Source organism: Aplidium turbinatum, chromosome 14, assembly GCF_918807975.1.
Source record: "Aplidium turbinatum chromosome 14, kaAplTurb1.1, whole genome shotgun sequence".
Lineage (NCBI taxonomy): Eukaryota > Metazoa > Chordata > Ascidiacea > Aplousobranchia > Polyclinidae > Aplidium > Aplidium turbinatum.
Window position 1 is genome coordinate 20,309,201 of NC_137485.1, and position 27,802 is coordinate 20,337,002.

General features: G+C 38.0%; 1 protein-coding gene across 2 annotated transcripts; it reads left to right on the forward strand.

Annotated features, from left to right (window-relative positions):
• The first annotated feature begins 7,916 nt into the window (after positions 1-7,916).
• LOC145783475 (D-aspartate oxidase-like) lies at positions 7,917-26,736 on the forward strand. Of its 2 annotated transcripts, XR_014290928.1 has the most exons (6): positions 7,917-8,092; positions 13,262-13,455; positions 15,609-15,828; positions 16,893-17,032; positions 24,001-25,390; positions 25,700-26,736. XR_014290928.1 is itself a non-coding variant. In XM_082595361.1 (5 exons), exons 1-5 carry the CDS (start codon positions 7,965-7,967, stop codon positions 24,408-24,410), a joined length of 1,092 nt encoding a protein of 363 aa, XP_082451487.1. In that variant the 5' UTR covers positions 7,917-7,964; the 3' UTR covers positions 24,411-26,736. The 2 variants fall into 2 exon arrangements, 1 of the variants encoding a protein (XP_082451487.1); XM_082595361.1 differs by having other exon boundaries at positions 24,001-26,736.
• Positions 26,737-27,802: the final 1,066 nt, after the last annotated feature.

Genomic DNA, 27,802 nt, shown 5'->3' on the forward strand with positions numbered 1-27,802 from the left:
CCCCTAAATCTGCTTTTCAAAAATCGCCATAACTCAAAAACCAAACAAGATAGACGTATGTTGTTTGGTACCAAATTTGCTGTACCTACTTGATTTAATTCAAATCTGCAGAAAAAAACTACATTTAAAAAGTCTCACGAATTAGTTTCTTAGGAGGCTACCAGCACAGATGTGTAAATAATTGTAGTGTACAAGAAAACTCACATGCAACAAGCAGTTGATAACTCGTGCTATTTACTTTGAGGTTTGTGCTAATTTACAGCAGACACAGTGACCATAATTACTTGAAACAGCATGAAGACTTTTTCAACAAAACTTTCATTATTACAACAGCTGATGCATTAACCAAGCCATTTCCATTTGATGCTGATAGAAATTTCTTGATTTCGATGTTTGGGGATCATTCAGCAACTATTGGAAGTTATGACCGATCAAATTTTGTAAAAAGTAAGCGAAAACAGCACAAAAAGACTAACTAAATCAAAGAAGGAATGCTGCAGTTAATGCACTGAGAAGTCAGTTTGAAAAGGTGCCTTCAGACATTTTTTCCTGGTCATCATAAACGTCTGACAGTGCATCATCAGGGGATGATAATGTGCAAAGCTGTAGCACAGAATCAGATGCACACAGGAGAACATTGAAAACTGGTGCACTTCTGGATGTGCCTTATAATATCCTGGTCCTGGCAAGAAATTCAGTTGTTGAAGTTATGGCGAGATGCGGGATTTCACCAGCAGCTGGATCAGCTTTTCTACAAAGCTTCATGAATGGAATGCACATACTCAGGAACAGAAGAGCTCACTGATTCACAGTTGTTATCAAAATTTGCATTGTCATACAAGGCATGTGATTGATACAAAAGAATTATAGCATGTCGGAAATCATCAAAGAAGACTGGACACCACTGTTGTTGTATAACATACATTGGGATTCCAAGCTGCTTCCACTATTTCAAGACAAGTATAAGAAGGATGAAATAATGCCAGTTTTGATATCAACAGATCTTGAGACCAAACGGCTTGGTGTGCCAACGTTTAGCCCCGACGATGAGCAGTCAGTTGGGAGTATTGTTGGGGACTTCACTTCTGACTTACTAAGTGACCGGAACTGTTCTTTAGATGGGGCTGTAAGTATGGTTTTTGATACCACATCTACAAACACTGGTCTGTGATCAGGAGGCTGTGTGGAGCTGCAAAACAGATTAGACAAGCCACTGCTATGGTGTGCCTGCAGAAAGCACATTGGAGAGCTGATTGTTGGCAGTGTGTTTGACGTATTGTGAATCAAAACCTCCAGGTCTCCAGAAATTACAATGCTTAAAAACTTTCAAACTTACTTTAGTCAATTAGTCATGTGTCTCAAGAACAGTTTGTGCCTTCCTCCTTGCTTAAATGAACCTGACTGCATTTCACCTGACGGAATAAATTTTCTAAATGTATTAAAAAAAGATGCCCACAGATCTTGCTACTCAGCTGCTTACAAAAAAAGATAACAATGACATACCTAGAGAAGACTATAACGAGCTCCAAATAGTCCCACCGAGTGCATTCATATCAACAGCTGATGCTCTCATAGAAGCCATGATGCACAGCTTAACTAAGCAAACACTCAAGTCTGTACTGAACTAAGCACTAGAAATAGGATACTTTATAGCAATTAGATAATAAGATACTTTATAGCAACTAGTTCTGTTAATGAAAAAACGTTATATTATACTGTATTGTTATAATACTTTCTAAATAACTAGTACTGGTATATATCTAAACATCACTGATTAACATGAAAATCTAACTGACTGGAATTTAACTTTATGTTAACAACATGGCTTACTGCTGGGAGAACAAAATACAAAGTCAAGAAATAATTCCAACTGAAATGTGGGAGGACTGAAATGATATCACTGCCCTATCACTTAGCTAATCACATCAATGGAAATTGCATTATGGAGAAATTATGTCAGTAATTATGGTCACTGTGTCTGCTGTAAATTAGTACAAACCTCAAAGTAAATAGCACAAGTTATCAACTGCTTGTTGCATGTGAGTTTTCTTGTACACTACAATTATTTACACATCTGTGCTGGTAGCCTCCTAAGAAACTAATTCGTGAGACTCTTTAAACGTAGTTTTTTTCTGCAGATTTGAATTAAATCAAGTAGGTACAACAAATTTGGTACCAAACAACATATGTCTATCTTGTTTGGTTTTTGAGTTATGGCGATTTTTGAAAAGCCGATTTAGGGGGGTCAGGAGGTGGTGGTAGGGAGGGTCCCCTGACCACCAAAATTTTTTTGGTGTCATTTTACCTTAAATGGACACCATTTATCAATGGAACAAATTCAATTTCCAAAATAAGGGGGAGATGATGCACCCTAATGTGCGCGCCTATTTGACCGGCGCCTAACTGTCTTATTCAAATAGAATTTTATTTGTTTTATTTAGAGTTTTATTTGTTTATTTTATTTTATTCTATTTGAATAAGACCTTCTGATGATCCGTTAGGTGAAACAATTTGTAAAGGCTTCAGATAGTAATAACTATATTTGATTTAATTCGCTCTGCTTTGACTTTTTGCTTGGCATTGAGCACTTTTTGTAGTAACAGTAGAACTCGGTTAATCCGGATTCGGTTATTCCGGATCTTTGCCTAATCCGGATGAAACTGGAAGTACAAATGAGTCAGGTTTGATAGAACCGTCATCGGTTAATCCGGATCTTCGCCTAATCCGGATGGAATCGCCGGTCAAATCGAATCCGGATTAACCGAGTTCTACTGTATTAATAGTTTTCATTGTTTTAAAAGAAAGTAATAATATGCTAGTAACTTAGGTTAGCACTATTACTGGAAACTGTGTACGAAATTAAAGTCATAGAATAAAAAATACTGAATAAAACTATTTTTGCCAGCCGCAAGCCAACGATGGCCTTTGCTATTTTCAGGTGTGTTCTGTGAATCAATTCATTGCCTTGGAGTTGTATGCTGAAAGCAATGCTGGGTTCCTGGAAATATCAAGATTTGTGAAATTCATATCTAAAATTTGGAAAATCATGTTCGTTAAATCACCATTTAAGGGTATGTCATGTCACTATACTGATATCGCAAATTTTACATATATATAAAGCAGACTTCGTACAACCAACAGCAACAGCTTTTCTGCAAAGTTTACAGAGGTTAGTGGAAGAAGTTAAAAACAGTGAACCAGCATATTTGGATCAATCTTATTGGTGCATACGACGACCCTAAAGCTGTTTTAAAGTTAATTATGCTTCCTGTCCACAACATTACTTGTGAAAATTTTCTGTTTTTTTTTTCAATCAAATTAGATCATGAGCAAGTGGTAGAATCACTATCACCAGCAACTATTCCAACACATTAATAGCCAAATTCAGGACTTGTAGACTACATGAGGAAACATTTGCTACTGATAGCGGTTCGACATGTTACTTTCCAGGCGTCGCACTCTCTTATAAACGGTTACATATTAATGCAATGTTATTGATGACATTTTTTCTTTTTTGTTTGTGAAATGCTCACTTAACTCACTGCATTGTGTGTTTTGAAGGTGTAGCAAAAAAGGATGACATGTGCATGCCAAGGAAATTTCCTAAAGAAGGAGAGGATCAACCTCCCATCATGTGCTACCTTGCAGTTGCAGTTGATATATTTGTGAAGTGGCAACAATCTGGAAATGCTGGTCTCACTGAGCAAACATTCTTAGCATACATTCAAACGATGACAGCAGTGCCCGAACTTGCTCAGTTTGGGATTGATGTTCCTTCTTCAGTGCCAACAGAGTTGTGCTTCGCTGTAACGACAATGGCTGTTCATTATTACGATGTCGTACTCAGCAATCCTTCTGCTAAAAAGAAAATGCTCACCCTACCAAACCCACGCTCTGCTTTTATTCGAGCCGTTAAAAATGCAGCAGAGACGTCATTCGGTTTGCAGGCTGATGTGGCTTGTTCAAAAGACCACTGCGATTTCGAGTTGATTGTAAAAACTTCGTTTAATTGTTTTGCCAAAAATCAATTAAAACGTTTGAACGCTCCCAGGCGCGAGGAACCCGCGAAGATGGCTCGAACAGTACACAAGCTTACGAGTGGTGGTTCACGCAAGACTGCAAATACTTGAATTTGTGTCATTGCCTGATTGTGGTTACAGTGTAAAGTTATGATATCTGATTGTCCAGTGATATTTATTGGTACTATTTTTGTTTGTGTACATAGCCTAGTATCCAATTTTATGAACAATAAGCCATTAGTCGTTTTTTTTTCTTTTGTGGATTCTACATGTAGCCTAATGAATTGGTTATAACTTACAATATTAATAATTTTGTCATCAACATAAGATTGACAATAATGTGCAGATGCAACTTTTGTGAAACGACGAATAAAACAGCCTGTGCAAAACAAACATTTTCTCCTGTAGTAACACCGCATTGTGCAATTCATTGTAGGCAACATGGTTAGCCCTTCAGTTGGACGGACGAATTTTGAGTTTCGCATCCCGTTAGTGTCTAGGTATCCCTGCCGCAGTATTAACCTATAATAACCGTAGTGATTGGATCGTCATTGCGTAGCGTGTAGATTGTGTTTCCCATTGTCTATAATTGTAACCTTGTAATTGTAACTTAATTGTAAGCGTTGTAATTGTAACCTCCCACATTTCTTTGTGCTGTTTAGGAATCATCGTGGCCGGATATCCGCTGCACGAGACCTCTGCTTCGACCGACCGCCAAGAGCCGACCAGCCGCTCTTTTAGGGCAGAGGGACTGTTAGCGCTCGCGCCGTGCGGGGGGGATCCGACCCCGTTCTTGTTTTTAGTGCATACCGTACTATCGATATAATTTAGACATCACCTTATTATATATATACATACTGTGGCTTGTACTTGCACGTTTCTTCCGTCTCACATGTTTTGCTTCACGCACCTTCATCAGAAGCCAAACGGTTCGCCCCGTTTGCCTTCTTGCGGGGGGTGTCTGTGGCGCCCGAGAGCTAATTTTCTCTGACGCAACGCGCGTCACTGTGATGTCTGGGAAGGAAGATTCTGGAATCAACAAATACCGCGTACTTTCAGAATGCAGTCTTGTAATTAATCTTTGCATTGTGCCTGAATTGCAGTACCACTGTATTTCAGCGACTAGTGGATCCACCGTTGTATTACGTTAGATGATCGCATGTACAATTGGCAATGCATGTGGATGCGCCTCTCCAATTTAAACTAGAGTTCTTTTTAAGCAACGGCAACCATGATCCTTCACTACTCACTTAGGCACCAGCTAGTGGCCGAGTGGTTTCGCCTTCGGCTCTGGTGCTGGTAGATCTGAGATCGATTCCAGGTCGGGTCAAACCGAAGACTTTAACAACGGTACTGATTGTGTTCTATCCTGCATAGCGCAGTGAGAATGAGTCGGGTAATAATGTGATAACATCGTAAACCTGATATAAATTAAAAATGAGCCCTGTCGCTAAAAGACCTTAGCTATTGTAGAGCGACAATAAATAAAACCATAACATTATTATTATTACTCACTTAGGCTACTATACCCGACTATGCTGTCCGAGACGATTCGAGGTTTATTCAACTCAAGACTCGCTGTTATTTCTGTTGGTAATCAAAGTTGAAGTTCTTTTAGTTTGGTGTTCTCATTTCGCTATGTCTGGATTTCTGTTCTTCTGAAACTAGTAGTCAAGTTAATAAACAACGCAGTCTTAAAGAATTCGATCTTGTGTCAAGTAGGCTACTGTTCCGTCAAGCCAGTCAATAAATAAGACAGTGAAGAAGACTATCGTGTCCTGGTCATTCCTCGCCAGTTCTAATCTCGGTTTTGCCCAGGAATGTCGCCGTCAGCACCAGTGACGTTCGGTGGCTTAAACCGTTGGGAAAGCAACTTGGAAATATGCTGCAGCAAGGTAGTAGGCACGAAGGGCGTAACCGTCGGGCGAAGCCCGAAGGCGTGTTGCCGAAGGAAACACTTCCAGCGGGGGTCTCCCCCAAAAATTTTTGAAAAACACTTCCAATTTGGTGCGCTCTGAGAGCATTTCCAAAACAAATCAAAAATAAAAATCTGTCAAATTGTGCTTCGCCTATGTCGTGATCATACATCCATTTAATGTTTAGAAGTCATGAACAATCTTAATTTTAACGTTGCAGGACCAAAATCCTGTGTTAGACATGGAATAATAGTTGTCTAAATGTTTAATTCGTCATGAATGTTCATTCTCAGATATTCAGTTAAGCCTACACTACAAAAACTAACACTTAGGCCTAAACATTACAACCGCAAGTAATTTGTACAAAAAGCTGGATAAGTTTGCCTCCTGCGTATAGAAACTTAACAAACTAAATATTGCATCCGCACCTGAACGTTCATTGGCGAAGTAACGTAATATCAACGCTGTAAAAAGGGCAAAGGCATGACTATGAAAGCTAGTACAGTAGGCTAAAGTACATGGCGAGGAGACATCAAAAAACAGCAACAAGCTTTTTGGCATTATGATGCTGTGCGTTTACCGTGACGAGATACCATTCTGACGAGTTAGTCTAGTTGCTCTAGCGAATGTACGCATTGACGTCACTGAGAAAGCACAACTAGCCTACTATAACCATAACACATCTGATTGGCTAAGCAGCTGGTGACGTTTTGCAAAACGAGTCAGGATTGGATAAAACGAAGGCGTTTTTTGACATTTTTGAATCTGGGAAAGCAAGTTTGATAGTTGCTTACCTGGAGCCTCAGTGATTGTTTCTGACAGAAGCGTTTGCGTTAATTGGCATTCATAGGCAAGACATGCGGTTTGGTGAGGACTTAAGACTACTCACAAGCGTTACGAGTAATTCTAGTCACGAATACAGTAATTTTCAAGTTAAAATAGACGTGATAAAAATAATAAGTTAAACCTAGAATTCAGTCATTATATTTTGCATAGTTTTTGCTAAGGTAAGCACTGCTTTCCTTGCTTTCCCTCACCGATCGTCACTGGTCAGCACGGACGGCTGCATATGAGCGAGCGTGCTAACTACCGCGTCCGCTACAGCTACATCAACTGTCACACCTCCAGTTGCTTTAGGTATGTGGAGCCAACTGATTCTTTCAACTAATTCATCTATTTTAAACTGTTTGGTTTGGTAGCCGTGCTTAACTTTACTTTCATCGACGTATGCTTTAAATTTACATCGCATGCACGTTTTAAACTTCTGTGGTTTTGCCGCCGTTTCCTTTTGTTGGTTTGTTCCCGTAAACTATAAGTTTTTATCATTGCTGTTTTTTTTCCGACAAAGAAAAATAAATTGAATTGGATTTCGGAAGTAGTTGGCACATGCTATCAAACTAGCTATTTAAATAAATGTCTTTCGGAAAATGAGACTGAAAAGTGTTATTACGATTTTTTAGACAGTGTTTAGGCTGATAATGTTTATGCCAATGCCAAAGATTCGAGTGGAAACACTGTAGACGATGAAGATTTGGAATTGTTCTTGTAGAATGTAGACTGTGTTGTTGTAATGTTGTAACGTTTATGACGTTGTTAACGTTATTATGTTTTATTAACAACGTTATTAACGTTATAGAACAGTTTGGCTGTTTTTTACCCAGTTTGGCCCTTTTTTCGACATTGTTTGGCTCTTTTTCTCAAAAGCTGTCTGACAACCCTGCGGTTACACCGGACACCCGCTCATGTGTTTGTTTTGAAATCGCAAAGGTTTTCTTAAGTCTTTGAGCGGTCTCATAAAAGAATTAATTTGCAATGTTCTTCAACTTAACACTAGCTATTAAGATTTTGCAATCAACTGTATTTTTCTCGGTAGCCGATTGTAGCAAGAATTGACACATGTCTATTGCCATCAATTCTTGCTACTATCAGTTGCTGAGAAACAATTGTTTAAAATGTAGTACATGATTTTCAGGAAATGAGCTAATCGATCGATGTGGTTACAAAATTGTTTGACAATTTCAACAAAACGATGTCATTAAAAATAAATGTGGTTGGTGCTGGTATAAATGGTTTAGCATCTGCATACTGTTTAGCAAAAAGATTTCCTGACAGTGAAATTATCATTACAGCTTCTGAATTTGAACCTAATACAACAAGGTACAGTAAGTTGCTTGTCGTTTTACCATTGGTTATTCAACTGTGATTCATTCAAATAGTGACATGGCCTATAACAATAGTTGGAATGGACACAAGTCGACAGAATCGAAGGATAAAATCAATTACAGATAAAAAGTGCACTTGGCATATTAGCCTAAAACATTTGGCAGTGGCTATTTGACCGGCGCCGGTCTTTGAATCTGAAACACTATTTAACTGGTCATGACATCACTATATAGGCATTTTTTTCTTTTTTTCTTTCAAAGCAAAAGACGAGAAGAGTGCCTATATACGGTAAGTTCTAAATTCGGCAGTTATGTTCAACTAATTCGGTGTTGCGTAGGATAAGTCTCCGGCTGGTGCTCCAGAGGTAAGGTAATGAGTTCGATACTACGCGGAAGCGTTCTTTTATTTTTAGTTTTTAACTAAATTTTGACCCGAATTGACTCAATCGTTAAGCTGCTGCATTTTTGTGCTTAATTTTTAATTTGAGTAGCCTACAGCCCAATTTTTTATGTCTTTTCAACTATGAGTAATAAAGTTAAAGTTTTTAATTTTCTGGAATTTGAGAATTTCTCTGGGTAATTTTCCGTTCGTCATTACTTTTTTGCGTCGTTCGGCAAACATGGTCACATCCTCTTATGACAAATGGAAAATGATCCAGAGAAATTCTTAAATTCAAGAAAACTAATCTTGAACTATCACATCTCTCTCTGATCATACTGCTAAGCTAATTGTTACATCACTGCTACTATTCGGTGAGTTCGATTCGGAGAGTTCCCTATTCGGAGACAGCCTTTTTCGGAGAGTTCCCTATTCGGAGATTTTTTGAAAATTATCGGGAACCGTAGCCTAATTATCATTGCCGCTTTTACATCGTTTTAACGTCGCTAAACGTTCAAATCGTGCAGAAAAAAATAGAAATAAAATGTTTGAACAATTAAATGAAAATTCGTCATGTCAGTTCAGTTGAATTGTTTTTATTTGTGACCATAATATCAAAAACAATACACGTCGACATAGCAAAGGTAGAAGCGACATACGCGAACGTTAAAACGTGCTTGTGACCGAAGTAAGTGATTGAGTTGAATTAAATTTGGCACGGCCGCAACACCTTCAGAAAAATTTACGATATGAAGGGAAAATAAAAAAAAGACCACAAAAAGAAAAATTCCTTTTGTGGTCCCTTTGTCTGCAACAAATAAAAACTGTGCTGTTGAAATTTCCGATTGTAGTTTTGGTCTCAATCTCATCATCATGATTCGGAGTAAGATGTTTGTTAGGTGATTCACAAGGCTAATTGCTCTGTGGAGTGAGCATTCTGTTGCTCCGGTTTTCTTTGGTAAAGTTATGAATATGGAACGTACCATATCACTAGGGTCTTTCCGGTGTCATAAATATGATTTAACATCTTAGTGGTTAGGTCCAAACCCCACTCATCTAAAGCTTCGAGAATTTCAACTATAAAAGAAACAATATAGTGGAATAAAATACAAAATTCTCTACTGTAAATAAACAGAAGGCGTCGTTGGATTTAGAATTTTGTAATAGTTGAGGATTCTTATATATTCTACCTTCTAAGTTTGCATGCAGAAGGCGACGCAGGGTACATGTCAATTTTATCTGAGCAAACATTAATAGTTCAAAAATAAATTTAATTCGCTTTTTAGTCTTTTTAGACACTAACAAACTTCCCTGACCAGCAAATCGTAAAAAATATCAACAGGCTACTAAGTTACACGCTTGCAAACTTTCGTTGACATTGGCGAATCTGGCACTCATTTAATTGCAAAAATAAAAACGGCAACACCGCTGTGATGTCACAGTAAGCGGGAAGGATACATTCTTTCTCTGTGATGACTTGGTAATGTATGGTACGGCTACTGCAAAACGTGAATGTGTGGGGCTCTGTTGGTCTAAAGCATGTGCAAATTAAGAATTACCGAAATGAAAAAGTGAACTTATTATTACTATCAGGTTTCGATCAAATAGGTTGAGTTTACTTTTATCTAGTGCTGTATACGGCGGTATACTTTCTGCTTTTTCGAGCAACTATAGTATACCCTCTGGTTTTCCAAATAGAGTGCGTATGCTATTCTTTGGCTACTGATTCTTGACAACTATCCTACTAACTAACTACTTAAGCAGAGAGTATACTGCGTATACCGCCGTATACCCTACGAATACAGCACTGCTTTTATCAAACAGCATCTCAATTCAATTGAAATTGGAGTTTCATAGGGCTACAATTTCCAGGAACGAGGAGGCGACTGATTCTTAACTAATTCATCAACTTATTTTAAAGTATCAGGTTTGGTGGCCGTGCTTAACTATATTTATTGATGCATATACCGCAATATTAGATCCTTTCATGCACGTCTTAAACCATTAAGGTTTTGCCACCTTTTCCTTTTGTTGGTTTTGTTACTGTATTTCTTTTTCACAATATCATTTCTTTTGCATTCTGACAAAGAAAAATAAATTGAATTGAATTGAATTTTCATACTTTTTTATTTGTCCTAATCTGGCTATAGCCATTTGCAGTGTAACAACAGTATCTCACAAACAGCACCTTTAATTTATGGTTGAGGCAATGCCTACAAATTGCTGTTTATGTGACATTGTCAGTGACAAAGACCGTGTGCTTTCTTTTCCCACTTTCCCACAAAACAAGGTACTGAGAAGAAAATGATCAAAGTTTTCTTCATGTGTTCGAAAGTGGGATGGGCCATACAAAACTAGTCGTATATGTTCACTTCACTGAAGATGATTTTGTTAATACCACTAAAGTAAAAATGCCTACAGGCATGTGTTGGAGTGTATAGTACAAGGTGATGCTCTCGGAAGCAACAATCGGATTGTGATGCCGTCATGCATTGTTTGGCGAAGCCGAAACAATTTTCCAGATCCAGATGGCCGTTACACAGGATTTCAATGGCCAACTGAAGGCACATTATCAGAGAGAGAGAGAGAACTTTTATTTATTTTTGTGTAGTGATAATGAATTAAATATGAATGATGATTCGTACAATTTCTTCATTTTTCACTTAAAGTATATTTTAGGTTTTGTAGGAACGTATCCAGTACAGTTTTATTAAACTGCAAAAAACAGTACATATTCGAAAAAAGCAACCGCTTGAACCAACTCCGACCAAACTGTGATCCACCAATTACATCTAGGAAGCGTTTGTTTCATCCGTTGCTAACGACGTCCACTTAAGATGACGTAATACCACCAAAGTCGTCCCAGAGCAGTAAAATATGGAGTTTCGCCTGTGGTGGGGCTGCGGAACAGTCGTTTGATCTAAATTACGCCCTAACCAGTCGAGCTATAAGGTTAAGATTAAAAAGTTTGCTAAGTGTAATTCTGCGCTAGGAAATGCTTTACAAAGTTACTATACTTGGATCCAACCTGTCAGGGGCACTTTAAGATCTCAATGGTTAGGTTTAAACCCTATTTAACAACTATTTTTTTCTGCACGATTTCAATGTTTAGCGACGCTAAAACAATGTAAAAGCGGCAATGATAATTAGGCTACGGTACTGACAAATTTTCATTTAATTATTCAAACATTTTATTTCTATTTTTTTCTGCACGATTTGAATGTTTAGCGACATTAAAACGATGTAAAGGCGGCAATGATAATTAGGCTACGGTAGCGACGAATTTTCATTTAATTGTTCATATATTTTATTTCTATTTTTTTCTGCACGATTTGAACGTTAAGCGACATTAAAACGATGTAAAAGCGGCAATGATAATTAGGCTACGGTACCCAATAATTTTCAAAAAAAATTTCAAAAAATCTCCGAATAGGGAACTCTCCGAATCGGACTCACCGAAACGGGCCATTCCGCATAAATACAATGTTGGAGACAATGAAATTTATATATGAAAAATTTTTTAATTGCTGGAAAAAGAACAAATAGGGGATTACTGTATTATGAAATCCTGGCGTGATAGCCGAATTCTGATTCAAGCTAAGCGCCCCAGAATTACATGGAAATGATTGTTAATTTGTCTTGTAAAAACTTTTTATTGACCTGTGTTTTCAACAGAAGAGAAGACATATCTTAGCCTAAAGGATATGTGTCCAACCCACAGTAATGTTTGATGTGAGTAACTCGGTTACATCAGATTGGTCCAGACCCTGGTACATGGGTCACCAGGTGTCTAGAGATGATGTGATGACTTGGATGGCAGCCTGTTCGAAGTCCTCAATAGCAGTCGATAGGTCCAGGACCCAGGTTGTGAGGTCCGATTTATGGTAGCATAGATAGACAAGAGCTTGCTTTGAGTTTCTGCTGCCTTCCTCTTCATCGTGTTGACAACCTTAGTCGCACAGATGAAAGCATCATCAAGACAGTGGTTGTGTGGGTTGGAGGTCTTGGGGTCCCCCATCTCCAGGTCTGTTGTCATTTCCTTTACACCATGCAAACACATCTCAATCTGATGGTTGAACCCCTGGTGACCTGCTTGGTGTACATGTGCCGGGTGCCCTTGGTAACACATGTTTGCTCCTTCCTTGTTGTTCTGTATGACTTTTATTGTGAATGTTGGTTGGGGTTACCAGGGCATAGGCATTATACCCAGGCATTATATATGGAAATTCTTTAGATGTTACCAATTTCCCTAAAATTGCCTTGAAATGCTTACAATAACCTGTGAGGTCGGCTGCATAACCAAGTGGTGAGAACGTCCACACGGCGTACAAAAGGATGTGGGTTCAACACTGCTTCAAAGCACGCGCCTGTGTCTCAGCCTGGGGGGTTTTTTCAATCATTTACCGATTTTTTAACGAAATGTCCGAAAAAAATATGGTCAATTTGGTCAAAATGTCCAAAAAACACAACGTTTCTCAGTGAAACTTAATGTTATAGCTAGTCAGGAAGTGCAAGTTTTGGTTTGTATCAGCTACTTGAAAGGAAATATTTTCATCAGAAAAAATGACCAAAATAAATAAAAAAATGACCGAATTTTTTCAAGTCATTTTGGACAAATGACCGAAAAGTCTCAGCAAAAAAAAAAACAGGTCTCGGCAAAGACAATTAACAACATGCCAAAATAGGGGGAAGCCAACTCAACAGACCTTGACGTTTTAAAGTGAAACTTTTGCATAATGTTGAATTGTCTACAAACTAATCAACTGTTACTGCATTTTTTGGTAGCAATCATGGATTTGGAATCATCCTCAATACTGCAAAAAATTGTTCTATGCTCAGTTCTGAAGCAAACAATTTTGTGAAGCAAACCATTGCATATTGTAGCCAAATGGACCCAGCTGTTGCACATGAAACTGGGATCAAAACAGTCGATGTAATGTACTTCGGAAATTTAATAGATGAAAGTTCAAAAATGCTTTGTAAGTATGTTGCATTAGATATCAAATGAATTTACAAAATAGATGTAAAATATTTGTATGTTAAAATTTTACTGTATAAAATCTGTGATTGTGTGTGTTGAAATTTCACTTTTTCTAATATGAAAATCTTCTTTCTGTTTTACGTCTCATTTCTCAAATATCGGGGTAAGGCGGGGTCTGGTAAGGCACATCCTCAGTTTCCACTCATCACAATCTAAGGGGCTGGTGTTGGTCATCTGCCACTGCTTCTTGTTATCATTTTATAGTATTACCCCATGTCTTCCTGGGACATCCAAGCACCTTTGTGCTAAGTACAGGCACAATGGCACATTTCGGAAATAGTTTATTCATCCGCTGCTTCCTTCACCTTGTCCAAACCAGCGGAGACAGTTGAAACGGAGGACTTCCTCAATCTTTGTCAAACCCAGCCTGGCAAGTAATGTGTTTGAGCTGGTGTACTGGATACCTCTTTTATCGCAGCCCAGCAATACCAGTATTCACTCGCAAACAGCATCACACTCCTGACACAGCTGTTGTAAACCTTGCTTTTACTGGTAAGAAGGATATCTTGGATAGTAGTTGTTTAAGTTTAGCCCAGGCTGTCTTCACTGTTGTGGTGGAGCTGAGATCGGTACACTACACTGAACATGTCATCTAAGTAGCAGTTCTAATGCATCTACCACTTCTGACTTCCCTTCATCTATTTTGAAGCCAGTAATTGTTCTACCCTCTATGGACCGATCTTCTTCTGCACATCTTTTACGCTTGAAGGTTTCAGTCCTCCGTTGAGGCCACTGCACTTTTTATGATCCCACAAGAGGCAAGTGTTGCATTGGATGAAGTTTATGCCCATGTCGGCCCTACACACACAGCACAGGAGTAGCGTCCTGAGTCTTTCAGTTCGTGCAACTCCTTTTGGCCTTTGGCTTCCAAGTTGTGCTTCTATGTCTTCACCTTTCCACCAGGTCGTCTAAGCATTTAGAGGTGATGATCAGATCGCATAGAGGAGTTCCCAAGGACAACCCGTGTGGAAGTCACGTGACAGTGCCTGGAGTACTACAATAAATAGTACAGGGCTGAGGACAGACCCCTGATGCAAACCGACTTTAATTTCGAAGTCGTCACTGTGACTGTCTCCTAAATGTACTGTATCTTGCATGTAAGAGACAGTAGCTGAGTAGCTATGAAATGTAGTTAGCTCTAAATATAATGAAATTTGCCTAAAAGGCTTTGAGCAATGACTATGGTGAATAGGGAAAGAATGTTAGTTTTTTAACATAACATTAGGAGTTTTGCGGAGATATGACATTTAGTGATCACTCTTTGGCAATATAGATTGAAAACTATTATCTGACTACATAACACGTAATCTTCTCAAAATCTTTACAACTGGAACACTGTTCTTATATTCCTCAGTTTCTGATTTATCTTGCTTGGTGTTATCAACAAATTCTTGTGAGACTGTTATACTGTATATCCCCTAACAATAATTACAGTTTTCTTGGTTGACTCCCCTTTTATTATATCTTTTTTGTGATGCAAATAGCCTATTTTTTTCTTTAGCTGAAGTATGCAACACATAGAACTTTTTGTCTTGGCACAACTATTCTCTATTTTTATCATTATATTGGACAACTTTGTGAAATCAAACTTTTCTGGATTTTGCTTACGGTATGTGTTTCAAATGTTTAAATTACGATACATTTTCAATTTTTCTTTCAAGGATTGGTTTAAATACCTTGTTGAATAGGCAAATCCACCACATTCCATAATTATTTTATATACTTCACCTGCTATCAGCACAACTCCTTTTTTTGCTTTTCAACCATGAAGTTGAAAAGGAAGTAAAAGTTTTCTATCCAAGATAAGTTCCTTTAAAACTTTTATCGTGTGATTGAGATTGAGACTATCGACAGTTGCATGCTTTCTCATGCTAAAAAACTTTCCAAAAAATTTCTTTCATACTCTTATCCTTTCATTTGATGCAATATACATCTTGTATTCATACTAGAGGTGTACCAATATATTAGAAAAAATGTCTAAATTGTCATTGCTCTTTTTGCACAGATAAATGTTAATTTCTAGTACAATAGTTTTACTTCATGAAGTACGTTCTATGCTTTTAAGCGCATTAATTATTTTTGTTTGGTTAGATGACAATGTTAAAATGGGAATGCATGGCGTTCGGGATGCAACAAAGGATGAAATGTTCAAAATGGGTGTTACAGTTCAAAATAAGAAGTTGCAGAAACCCTTCAAGGGAAAAGCGAAGACAAACGAGACCTTGAAAGGAATAGTTGGAGTAAGCTATGTGATTGATACTTGTCGATATTTGCGTTGGTTGACAAAACGCCTAGAAGGCTTACAAACAAGGCAAGTGCTGCCATAGCCTAATCCGTACGTTGTAGTTTTGTATATATAAAGCAATGTAAACTATGAGTGAAGTTGTTAAACTGAATATATATATCTAATTAATTTACTACGGTTTAAGGAGGCAATCGCTGGATTCGCCTCTGATATGTCGACAGTGAGTGGTAATGATTTATGCATAACAGGTAGGCTAACTCAGTTAACATGCACTGTTGATGATTTCTCTGTCATAATAAGTAACATCGTTCTGACAGTCTAACTGCGTGATCATTGATGGTTTTAGATTTGTCCTCATGAAAATTGTAGCCCAGTTTTTCTTTATTTTTTCTGCAAATGCTGATTTTTTAATATATTTAATTATAAATCACGTTGTAAAGTGCTAATTTACAAAGGTGCAAAATACGACGTTTTACACCCACTTGAAACTACTGGTTACTGCTATTGCTTTTTACATAGCGTTACTTTATTTATAGCGTGTCAACGCCATCTGTGCTTGTATTGTTATTGTCTTAATTACGTTGCAAAACGCGAATTGACTAAAGTGTTAGCTTTGACACATTTTAATCATTCAGAGGTAAGTGTGGTTTCGCACGTTGGCTAGGTCATGGTTATAGGCGCTTTTGTCTCAATTGTAGTAAATAAAGCTTTGATAGCATTATTAATTATCTTCAAAATAGGGTGTGGCTATATTTTAAAGCTTGGACGTTTGAATACACTTCTACACTTAGTTTTTTCAAGTTTATTACTATTCTGGGTATGGGCGTTTTGAAAGAACGTTGCATGTTGCGTTTTTATTTGAATTTACTGTAATTGTGATCGTTGCCTGCCCATTGATAAAATACGAGTTAGACATTGTGCATCTGCGCCAACTATCTCTCTACTTCATGCAAAATGCCTGCAATAAAACACTTCTACCTAGTTCCCGAATGGCAATAGCCAATCGAGCTCACGTTGAAGCTACAATGTTATGATTTCATGTTCCAAAATTAGAAAAATAATTCATGAACGATCAATATTTTTGGAGCCTTGATTTATGGTACTTTCATAGAAACGATCTTTGTTTGCAGGGGTGGGTCGCAGCAAGTACGTTTTGTAAAACAGAAGCTTTCTTCTCTAAACGAGTTACCTCCATGTGACTTCATTGTGAATTGTTCTGGATTTGGTGCAAGAGCATTGGTCAAAGATTCCCTTGTCATTCCCGTTAGAGGTGATTGTAGTTATTAGTCGTGATTTCGTTCCTAGTATGATGCAGGTTTGGGTAACTCACCAGTTTGCGCTTGTGCCAAACCTCACACGGCACAACACGTGAACAAGACGTGAACTTTGCGGACTCCAACGTGGCGGCTCTAAAATTTGGCGCTAGCAGGCTATACAAAGTTCTGCCTCATAAGCAAAGAGAAGTTTCTTACATTTCAGTGACGTTTAAATAATTTCAAGGCTCACTGTTCTTCATGAGTTGTTTAAAAACACGGCTTGAAATTTTATATATTTATACCGGCAAAGTTAAATTTGGTAACCTTTTGGTCTTTTGTTACCATCCTTGTTGTGTGAACCATTGGCCGTTTAATGTTTTTACAATTTCTTTCTCGTGAGCAAAACAATTAAACAGAACTGAATGTTTTAGTTACTTTTCACATCTAAAAGCCAGTACTGTATTTGTCGACACCTTTGTTTGTGGTTGTTTTCATGTTGATTCTAAAAATATGCGGTGGGATGGCGCAACGGATAAGGCGTTGGCTTTCCAATTACGTAATCCTGGTTCGACTCTCGGCTTCAGCTGGTTTTTGTAAACACCGCTCACCTCTACTCAGGGTGTAATAAATTGGCTGGGCGTAGTTGCTGAAGGAAAGGCGGCCGAGAGAAAGTAACTGGCCACCCTAATCTCCTTAGTGCCGACGGCTTAGTACAATGAGAACTTTATCTTCTCATACCCAACACTTGAATCAAGTATGGGACCACCTTTACCTTACTAAAAAATATCAATGCAATGTTGCGTTATACCAGGGTTTACAAGCATACGCGCCGACTTCCGGGGGGCGGCGCCCCCCGTGAATTTATGATTGAGGGGCAACAAAAATCGCTATTACAAGTGGTGTTTCAAAGATAAAATACTATACGAAAGAGATTTTGATCATTTAATCGGACTTAAAGTGCCTCTGACAGGTAAATAAATTTGCGAAATTTACCTAAGATACCAAAAAGGTGACACTAAAAAACTTCCCTAACCAGAAAATTGTAAAAAATATCAACAGGCTACTAAGTTACACGCTTGCAAACTTTCGTTGACATCGGCGATTCTGACACTCATTCTTTTGCGAAAATAAAAACGGCAACATCGCTGTGACGTCACCGTAAGCTGGAAGGATACAATCTGTGGTGACTGGTGACTTGGTTAGGTATAGTACGGCTACTGCAAAACGTGAATGTGTTGGGCTCTGTTGGTCTAAAGCATGTGCAAATTAAGAATTACCGAAATAGAAAAGTGAACTTACTATTACTACCAGGTTTTGATCAAAAAGGTTGAGTTTATTTTTTATCAAACAGCATCTCAATTCAATTGAAATTGCAGTTTCATAGGGCTACAATTTTGATACTTTTTTATTTGTTCTAATCTGGCTATAGCCATTTGCAGTGTAACAACAGTATCTCACAAACAGTAGGCTACCTTTAATTTATGGTTGAGGCAATGCCTAAAAATTGTTGTTCATGTGTATTGCTGTATTTAAAAATATCTATCCAGAATTTCCTTGCCAACTGAAAGTATTAAATGCAATAATTCTCATTGTTCAGATGCTTCTCATGTTGCCTCAATAGACTCTTTCTATAATATATATTATAACTGATGGTCTCAAAGCAGCTTCTGATAAAATCTTTGTTGATGTAAAGAAGAAATGTAACATATTTTCTGTTCCTGGTTGGAATAATCGTGTTAAGCAAGCTCATGCTACTGCCAGAGAAAGTTACATCATGTAGGTAAAAAATGGGAAACAGTGAAATGGTTACCTATATGAGTTGATGCAGAGCAAACAAAGGGAGTTTAAAAAAGCCTTTCACCGTTGTTTGTAATCAGGCCTCTGAACAACATAGAGCAAATGTGCTTGCCTCAGCACTCAACTTGGACAGCTCACATAAGTCATTTTGGCAGAAAGTAAAAAAGTCTACTTGCAAAAAGAGTTTTCTTCCTGTAAATGTTGGTGGAGCAAAAAGTCCTGAAGCAATTACTGAGATGTGAAAACATCATTACAGCTCCTTGCTAAATTCTAGCAAAACCAACACTGAAAAAGAATTTGTTAACTCATGTATTTCTTCTAGAGATAAATATTACAACTTTTGTTGCAACATGGACACAATTGGTTCCTTGCTTGTCAAACTGACATTAAACCGCGCTGCTGGTGCTGACAAAATTTCAGCTGAACATATTGTTTATGCTGATTATTCGTTTTTATATTAGTGTACCTTGCTTTTTAATATGTGTCTAGTCATGGCACTGTACCAAATTCTTGCTTGAAAACTGTCTTAGTCCCGATTGTAAAGAATTTGAATGGCGACATTCAAGATTCAGGTAACTATAGACTTATTGCTCTAGCCACAGTAATCTCAAAACTGTTTGAATGTTTTATTTGAATCATCTATTGCCTTTCTTGAATACCAGTGACAATCAATTTGGGTTTAAGTCTGGTCATAGTACTGACATGAGTGTTTTTTATTAAAACAACCAGTGTCCTCTTATATCAGTCATGACACTCCTGTATATTCTGTCTTTTTGCATGCTTCAAAAGCCTTCGACAAAGTCAATCATCATTTATTGTTTAAAACGCTTATCACACGTAACGTGCCTACTGCCTATCTAGTTTGTTCGCTTATTGGAATACTGGTGACCTTTGTGCCTTTATAGTAAAAAAAACCATGCAAGTGAGGTGGGAAGGTCACCTGTGCCAATCATTTAGGCTACTGTGTCCAACGGAGTCTGACAAGGTGGGGTGTTCAGCCCCTATCTTTTTGCCGTATATATTAATCAGCTTTCTTATCTCAATAAAACAAAAGTTGGTTGCTATGTTGGCAACTCTTGTCTAAATCATATTAAGTTTCCTGATGACATTTGCTGCATCTCGCCTAGTTTGTGTGGCTTTAAAAATTTGTTAGATGTTTGCCACAAGTATGCCGTTGAACATGAAATTACTTTCAATTCTAAAAAGTCATTTGGTATGTTATTCTCCCCAAAAAACTTTATCTTTTACGTGCTCCTCTGCTACATCTAGGTAAATCTGAAATTGTGTTCACAGACTCTGTAAAATACCTGGGTGTATTTATTGATAGTTCTCAGATGAAAATTATGTTTCAAGGCAAGTACGCTCTCAGTATTGTGCTGCAAATAATGCAAAATCTCAATTTTTCTAAATGCCTACCCACTGTAAAAAACAGTTTATTTCGTTCTTATTGTATGTCGTTTTACTTATCCAAGTTGTGGAACAAGTTTAGATCTTCTAGTATAAAACAATTACGTGTTGCTTACAATGACTCTTTCAGAATATTGCACAATTTGCCTCGTTAGGTCAGTGCCCGTGAATATCAAGTAATGAATAATGTAACTACGTTTGATGCTTTATTGAGGAAAAAACATGTTTTCGTTTATTAACCGATTGCATACACTCCTCAAATCGCTTTATATCAGACATGATGTCATCTGATTGTTTTTATCGTTCTGAATGCTTTCAATTCTTCCAACGCTCATTGTATGTAAATTTGTAACAGTAGATAGCCTATTTAGTGAGCTTTTAAACCGACGGCATCCAAGGTGGCTCTCTGTGATCTTTGTGCATTTTCAGCTTGTGTATTACAGTATTTCGTTGTTTTGTTTTCGATGTGGACAGCTTTGTCTGACGCAAATAAATAATAAATAAATATGTGACAGTGTCAGTGACAAAGATGGTGTGCTTTCTTTTCACGCTTTCCCACAAAACAAGGTGCTGAGAAGAAAATGGTCGAAGTTTTCTTCAAGTGTTCGAAAGTAGGATGGGCCATACAAAACTAGTCATATATGTTCTCTTCACTTCACTAAAGATGATTTTGTTAATACCACTCAAGTAAAAATGGGCTTGAGCAAACTTTACATTTTGAAGAAATCTGCCATAGGCTACCATCTATAAAAGCAAAGATGCAACCTGTTGCTGATGATGATTTCAGCACTTCTAAACAACAACTTTTACAAAAACGTACCCTTGTACAGGTAAACTAGGCTTTTACATGTATAGACTCTGCTATGTACGTACTGAGGGCACATCATGAGAGATAGAGAGAGAACTTTTATTTATTTTTGAATAGTGATGATGAATTAAATATGAATGATGATTCGTACAATTTCTTCATTTTTCACTTCAAGTATATTTTAGGTTTTGTAGGAACGTATCCAGTACAGTTTTATTAAACTGTAAAAAACAACAGATCTTTGAAAAAAGCAACCGCTTGTCCCAACTCCGACTAAACTGTGATCCAGCAATTACATCTAGGAAACGTATGTTTCATCCGTCGCTAAGAACGCCGACTTAGGATGACGTAATACCACCAAAGTCGTCCCAGAGCAGTGAAATATGGAGTTTCGCCTGTGGTGGCGCTGCGGAGCCATCGTTTGATGTAAATTACGCCCTAACCAGTGGAGCTACGAGGTTAAGGTTAAAAAGTTCGCTAAATATGATTCTGCGCAAGGAAATGCTTTAAAAAGTTACTATACTTGGATCCAACCTGTCAGGGGCACTTTAAAGAATGCCGAAAGCGAAAAACAGCCTACGTTGCTCTCGCCCGCAAAACAGCAGCTGATGGCATGGCTTTCTCTGGAACGTGAATTACTACTGAGATGCGCACGGCATGCACGCTCACAGTCACACACTGCTTATCTTCCCGCGCGTGAGGAGCAACTTCAAAGTCAAAACGCGTGGTAGCGAAAAAGCAAATGCGAGGTTGCATGTTTATTTTTATTTCACGAGTTATCCAAACGTCCGTTGGATTTTTGGTGACTTCAAATATGAAATCGATTTTAGTAAACTTTATCGAGTTGAAACATCGACGCAACGAACAATTACGTGAATACAGCTTAAAGAAAAAATGCATTTTTCAAAACTGTCATCCGTGTTTTGCTTCAATAAACACTGTATTGATGTAAATATTGTGAAAATATATACATCTCATTCATTGCCATACACTCATCAATATACACTCCTGCGCTACCGTGTAGTAGCCTATAGTACTCGAGTATAGGTCGAACCCCTACTTTTGAGCTGAAAATCGTTGATATTTCCTTCTCCAGTGTATAAGTCGAAAAGCTTCCGACACTACCATTCGATGGTTCATCTAAGTATTGGCATTAACATACTTGGAGGACATTTCAAAGTAGATCTTAGAGTAACTTATGCTGCTGGAATAGTCACGTAACTATTCAGGGCAATATCAAGTAAACCAGCTAAATTAGACACGCTATTTTCAACGAGGTCTTCCCGCTGTGAGATCAATTATGATTTAACAGAACGCATTTTTTTGTTCACAATGTGTGAGAATTAAATCGAAAACCGATAAAAGAAAAGGTGTTTTATGGTCTTGGTCGCAGATATTGCCTGCATTAACGTCGTCTCTTACCGCTATTATCACCTAGCCAACCTGACATCATTGTTTTATGCGGTCGCTAAGGTTAGACATCGACTTCAACGATCATGGAATGTTACGTAATAAGAACAATTACTGTATATCCTACACGCAATAATATAAAAATTGATCTTTTCAAACAGCTCTTTCTGCTGTTTTGTCTCGTGAGCTTTGCATATATTGCTCAATGCTCAACATGTGCATAAAGTTTAGAATTGACAAGAAATCATTGAATATGAAAATTAAGTTTGAACCACTGCCAATACAGGTATTCAAAACTTTTACTTCGGCCTTTTACTCCGTAATCTACGTCGGCAATGATTTTTCTGCAGCAAAAATGCGTTCATTTTGTAAACTGCAGAGCTGGAGACAACAGCTTGCCCGTATATAAGTTGAACCAACCTGTTTTTGAGGTAAAAATCACTTGCTAACATCTCGAGTATATACGGTCATTCGATAAAAGACTAACTTATTAAGACTTTCGATAAAAAACAAAAGAGAAAACACTTCGCCGTTGTTAACGCTTTGAAGGTAAGTAATTAGCAAAACGAGCGAAACGAGGTAATAAAACTGATAGCGGGTTTCCACTCTGCTTGAGATTATAATTTTTTTGTGTTTTATTTCGATAGCTTCACTGTCTTGATCGTTATTCACTCGCACGAAAAGGAAATGAATCGGCTTGTTTTCCAACTGTTCCAATTATGAGCTAACAATATCAAAATTTTTACGACTAGGCATACTGCATGCGTAAAAGTAAAACTAATCGTTTCAAGCAGCGATTCTAATAAATTCGGTTTGCGATCTAGGTGTCATAATAAACAAGACAGTAAGCTTAATCAAAGGCTATTTTAATTGAGTAAAATAGTGTTCTCGTTATGACGTCATCACCTTTCTCGCCCCCCAAGGTTTTTTGAAAAGTCGGCGCCTATGTTTACAAGTATTTGTCATCACAGTAACTACTAATACTGCTTCAATTTTTCTTCTTTCACGAAGTCACAACCGCATTAGTTGCGACTTGCCAGATAATCATGAAGTTTCAAATTTTGATTTTGCATGAAAGTATAACACCCTATCATATATAATTGGGCAAAGTGTTCAATGGGAGAAGCCGTTTTCAAGCAATGATAAAGCAAGCCCTGGATAAGATTACTGGAAATGGAATGGAACTCATAGTTTTACACTTTCTGAGCACGCACACCAACTATTTTACTACAACAGAAACAACAAGCGTGCACCTTTTGAATTTAATTGTATTTTACTGCTGTATTTATTTCATGTGGTTGTGAAAATCTTGATATCAGAGCGCGTTTTACAGCAACTATCAATGGATCTATCTTAGGTAACACACTTATAGATAACAACGCCCTGTCATAGCAGTTCATCTCCTCCCAAAGATTTTCTATAATTATTGGACATGAATGGTAAACAATATAAAAGTTGAAAATAATTTCAATTTCGTCGTTATAACTCTGTCGCACGGTCAATCGATTTTTGGAATATGCAATGATTTTAATTAATGCTAACAAGTTCTATTAATTTCAGGACAATACGTGAGTATTTACGCACCTCATATCAAGAAATGTGTTTACGCTGGAGGTGCGTGTGTTATTCCATTGTTTGATGGAGAAGTTCGCTTAGGATCAATCAAACAAATTGGTGAGTGCCACACTGAAGTCGACCCGAATGATACCGAAGAGCTGTGGCAAAGGTCTGAGGTGTTTTTTCCTGATTTGAGAAAGGCGAAACTTAATAGAGTTGGAGTGGGTATTCGACCGGGTAGAATTGGAGGAACCCGCCTTGAATTGCAAAAGATGAATAAAGATGGCTTGTTTCTAAAGACTCCAATTATCCACAATTACGGACATGGGTCTGGTGGAATATCGCAGCATTGGGGTTGCTCTTTGAAAGTGGCTGATTTAGCAGCACAGCTTGTTTTTTCATCAAAATTGTAATTTAATTTTGTTGTAGTCTACTGCTGAGTAGCCTACACGAGCAGTTGTATGTTTTTATATCTTTTTATTGATTAATTATTATTGACTTGAATTACGAAAGATATCTATGTAGAGAAAGGCTTTGTATGAAAGAAAGTTTCGGGACACACGCAATCCACACATGCGTCGTTAAAAGATTTTTTGAGTTAGAAGTGGCCCAGACCATAAATCATCGCATTCGCACGTGCAGTGAGATGGCTTTAATCAAATTTACTTTGAACCGTTTGTGAATAAGCATTTCATCAATAGTGGGCATATCATGGTGAAAAAGTAACATCAACTGTGGGGCTGTTAAGAAGATATTTTGGGCCCGGCACCAATGAAATTCTCGGGCCCCGAATCATGGCACTTATAAGAAGAACATACTATATCCAAAGAATACTTGGTGGTTTCCGAGCCCCTTAGAAAAGTTCTGGAGCCCCTAGCCTCTGTCAATGCTACTGTGAACTATCTGTGGAATATTTCGTCTCGATAATGTACAAAAGAGCTAACTTCTTATATTCCTGTTCGTTTTCAAGTTCATTTTATATATACTGTAAACCAGTGGCGTATCCTGGTTGATTTTCTAGGCATGCAACGGAGGGAGGGTTGTAACCAGTGTAGGGGTCTGGGGGCATGCTCCCCCATGAAAATCATGCAAAATTTGCCTTAGGTTTTATAGCTTTTCTTGCAATCTGAGCCTCACGTAGCTGATAATTGTTCTGAGCTGTTTTGCAAAAAAATGAGGTTTGAAACACATCATAAATCCAATGTCTTAGTTTTATATGCCATGTTAAACATTCAAAACATGTTAGGCTAAAGCTTTTGCAATGCAATACAACGTATACCAGTTTAAACCTGACCAGCTGAAATAGGATAAGATTACCGACCACCCAACCGAAAGATCCCTGGTGTTCTGTGACAACGCCAATGCCGAAATCTGACTGAAAACTTTTTTTTTTGTTTTTTTTATTATCTTTATCCTGCATTGCGGGAAAGCGGACTTGAGCGCTATGCATCGGTGTACGCCTTCCGACGTACACCTGACCCACGCTGCAGCCGACTGCAATGTCTGTTTCCGGTTGTTTACTCTACTTATGACTGAAATTTGGTACTACCCATTACTCGAATTCGATCACTGGGTAGAGGCAATTATCGTAAAGTTTCTTGCCCAGAGAAACAACAGCAAGCGCGGGTGGCTGGAGTCGAACATGCAGGCTCTCGACTGCGAGCCCAACGCGCTAACCACTCGGCCACTGCTGCCGATACAGGATAGGCCTAGAGTTACAGTATCTACAGTAGAAAGCCGCAAGGACTTAAACTATGAAGACCAAAAGAAAAAAAAAGGCCAAACAAATGCCAATCGGGAAACTAAAAAAGGCCCAGTGGCCAAACAAAAATTGTCCGGCCAAACACTTCTCAAAAAAGTCTAATTTCTTAAATTTGGTCGTAAAAAAGCCAATCTGGCAGCTCTGTCTTCAAATAGCGATTTTTGTTTTGCATGCAATTTCAAATCTGCATGCCTTGATCGCCTTTGCGCCACGGTGTTGTAAAAGAGCGGCGAATAGGCAAATTGTATTATCAACGCATGCTGAGCTCTCCTCAGCATGCAGGGTCAGCAAAGTTTGAAAACGAACAGTTGTTTCAAATATTGAAATTAAGAAAGCGAGGAGGTTCTGCTATTAACTTTTTTTTTTTTTTATTTTATCACGATCTAGGGGGCTGGTGTTGGTCATCAGCCACCGCTTCCTGTCATTGTTTATCGTATCACTCCATGTCTTCCTGGGACGTCCAGGCTTCTTTGTAGCCTACTAGCAACTGGCACATCTCGGCATTTATTTATCCATCCGCTGCTCCTTTCAACATCCAAGATATTTGGATTCGTCGATTTTGAGAAGCTTTCCTTGGACGAAGAAAGCTTAATTCTGTTCTGGCAATTTCGCATACTTGTAGGCCTACATGCTTTGAAATACTGACGCAGTCCCGATCGCAAAATTTTTTTCCCACGAACTTTCTGTCTCATTTGCATATTTCTGTAAGCGTAGCCATTAGGCTATTGGTAACCGCGCGCTGTAACTGTTTTTACCGATTTATTTTTTTCGCACGGTTTTCAAAGTCAGCAGCCAATTTTCGCCCTCCAGGTCCAAATCTGGAGGGCGAAATGTGGAACGATCCATGTGGAACGAAAACTTGCACCTGTCGCAATTATGGAATGGCATGTGTTTCTTCGTGTGGTGAATGCCATGGTGTTGAATGTAATAGTATAGTAGCCTAAGTATGCTTGAAATACAAAGATAGTTTCACATCTTTTTCGTATCTAAGTAATAATTAGTATAAGCGACATACTCCAGAGACTAGACGAAAAACTTAAGAATGAAGGTTTTTTTTCACTTTTGCATAACGTCGATGTTGGTACCGAAGAAAAGGAATTCTCGTACAATGAAGATATGAAACGGGACAAGACGAGGAGGAAAGCAACATCTTTGTCGTTTTTGATGATAGCTTTAATTTACGTTTCGCTTACTTTGTTTAATTTTTGTTATCGAATATAGAAGAGTAAGTCCAACAGTGACGAATAATTTCAAATTTGCCTGAAATTCACAGATTTAGGGAAGGTTTGGTTAGTTGAGCCGGGTAACGGTTGATCCATCCGGTTTTATCGCAACGTCGTGCATGATTAGTCAACCGTTTCATATCGAAAATATGGAAAAACTTGAAGTCCATCAGCACATGTAGTTTTAGGGATTTTCTACAAGCAGAAAAATTGTGAATCAGTTAAATGTAAAATGGTAGGTAAAAGTAGTTTTGAGAAAAATAAGAAATGTGTTATTTTTTCCTACGATGTTTCATCGTTGTCTTAATGGAAATACTGGGATAGGTGAGGGTAACTTACTCTTTGTTTTAGTAGTTCTCGTTGCTTGATTAGCCAGTTGGTTCTTGGCAATTTTTTATGAATTTTGAAAATGGCGGCGATGTTAACAGTTGAGCCACTTGCAATGTTCACGGTTGAGCCATGCCTTTATCATAAGGAATGTAGTTTATGAGCCGATGGTCCTTACGTACTGCCCTAATTTTGTTGTACTGTACTGTAATTGATGCGTAGAATTGGTGTCCTAGCAGGGGGCGGTCCACTGCCCCCCTTAAACTTCCATAAGAGTAGTTTTTTCTGTAAAGCGCCAGTTTGAGGGTAATTTTTTTAGCACTCCCCCCCCCTTATATTTTTCTCGATAGCAACGCCACTGGTTGCTAATGTTCGTTTTCTTCACTAAGTTCGCGAAATCGTTTCAGAAAGGTAAAAGCACCTTCGTGCAAAGTTTCCTATTCAATGATTCTCAGTGTTTTCAGAAATATAAATTTCTGTTCGTTCAGTGTTC

Excerpts from the sequence above, each read along its gene's own strand:
- LOC145783475 (XM_082595361.1), top strand. The coding sequence starts at position 7,965 with ATGTCATTAAAAATAAATGTGGTTGGTGCTGGTATAAATGGTTTAGCA. Across the intron at positions 15,829-16,892 it reads CTAGAAGGCTTACAAACAAG|GGGTGGGTCGCAGCAAGTAC; the intron begins GCAAGTGCTGCC and ends CTTTGTTTGCAG. Across the intron at positions 17,033-24,000 it reads CCTTGTCATTCCCGTTAGAG|GACAATACGTGAGTATTTAC; the intron begins GTGATTGTAGTT and ends TATTAATTTCAG.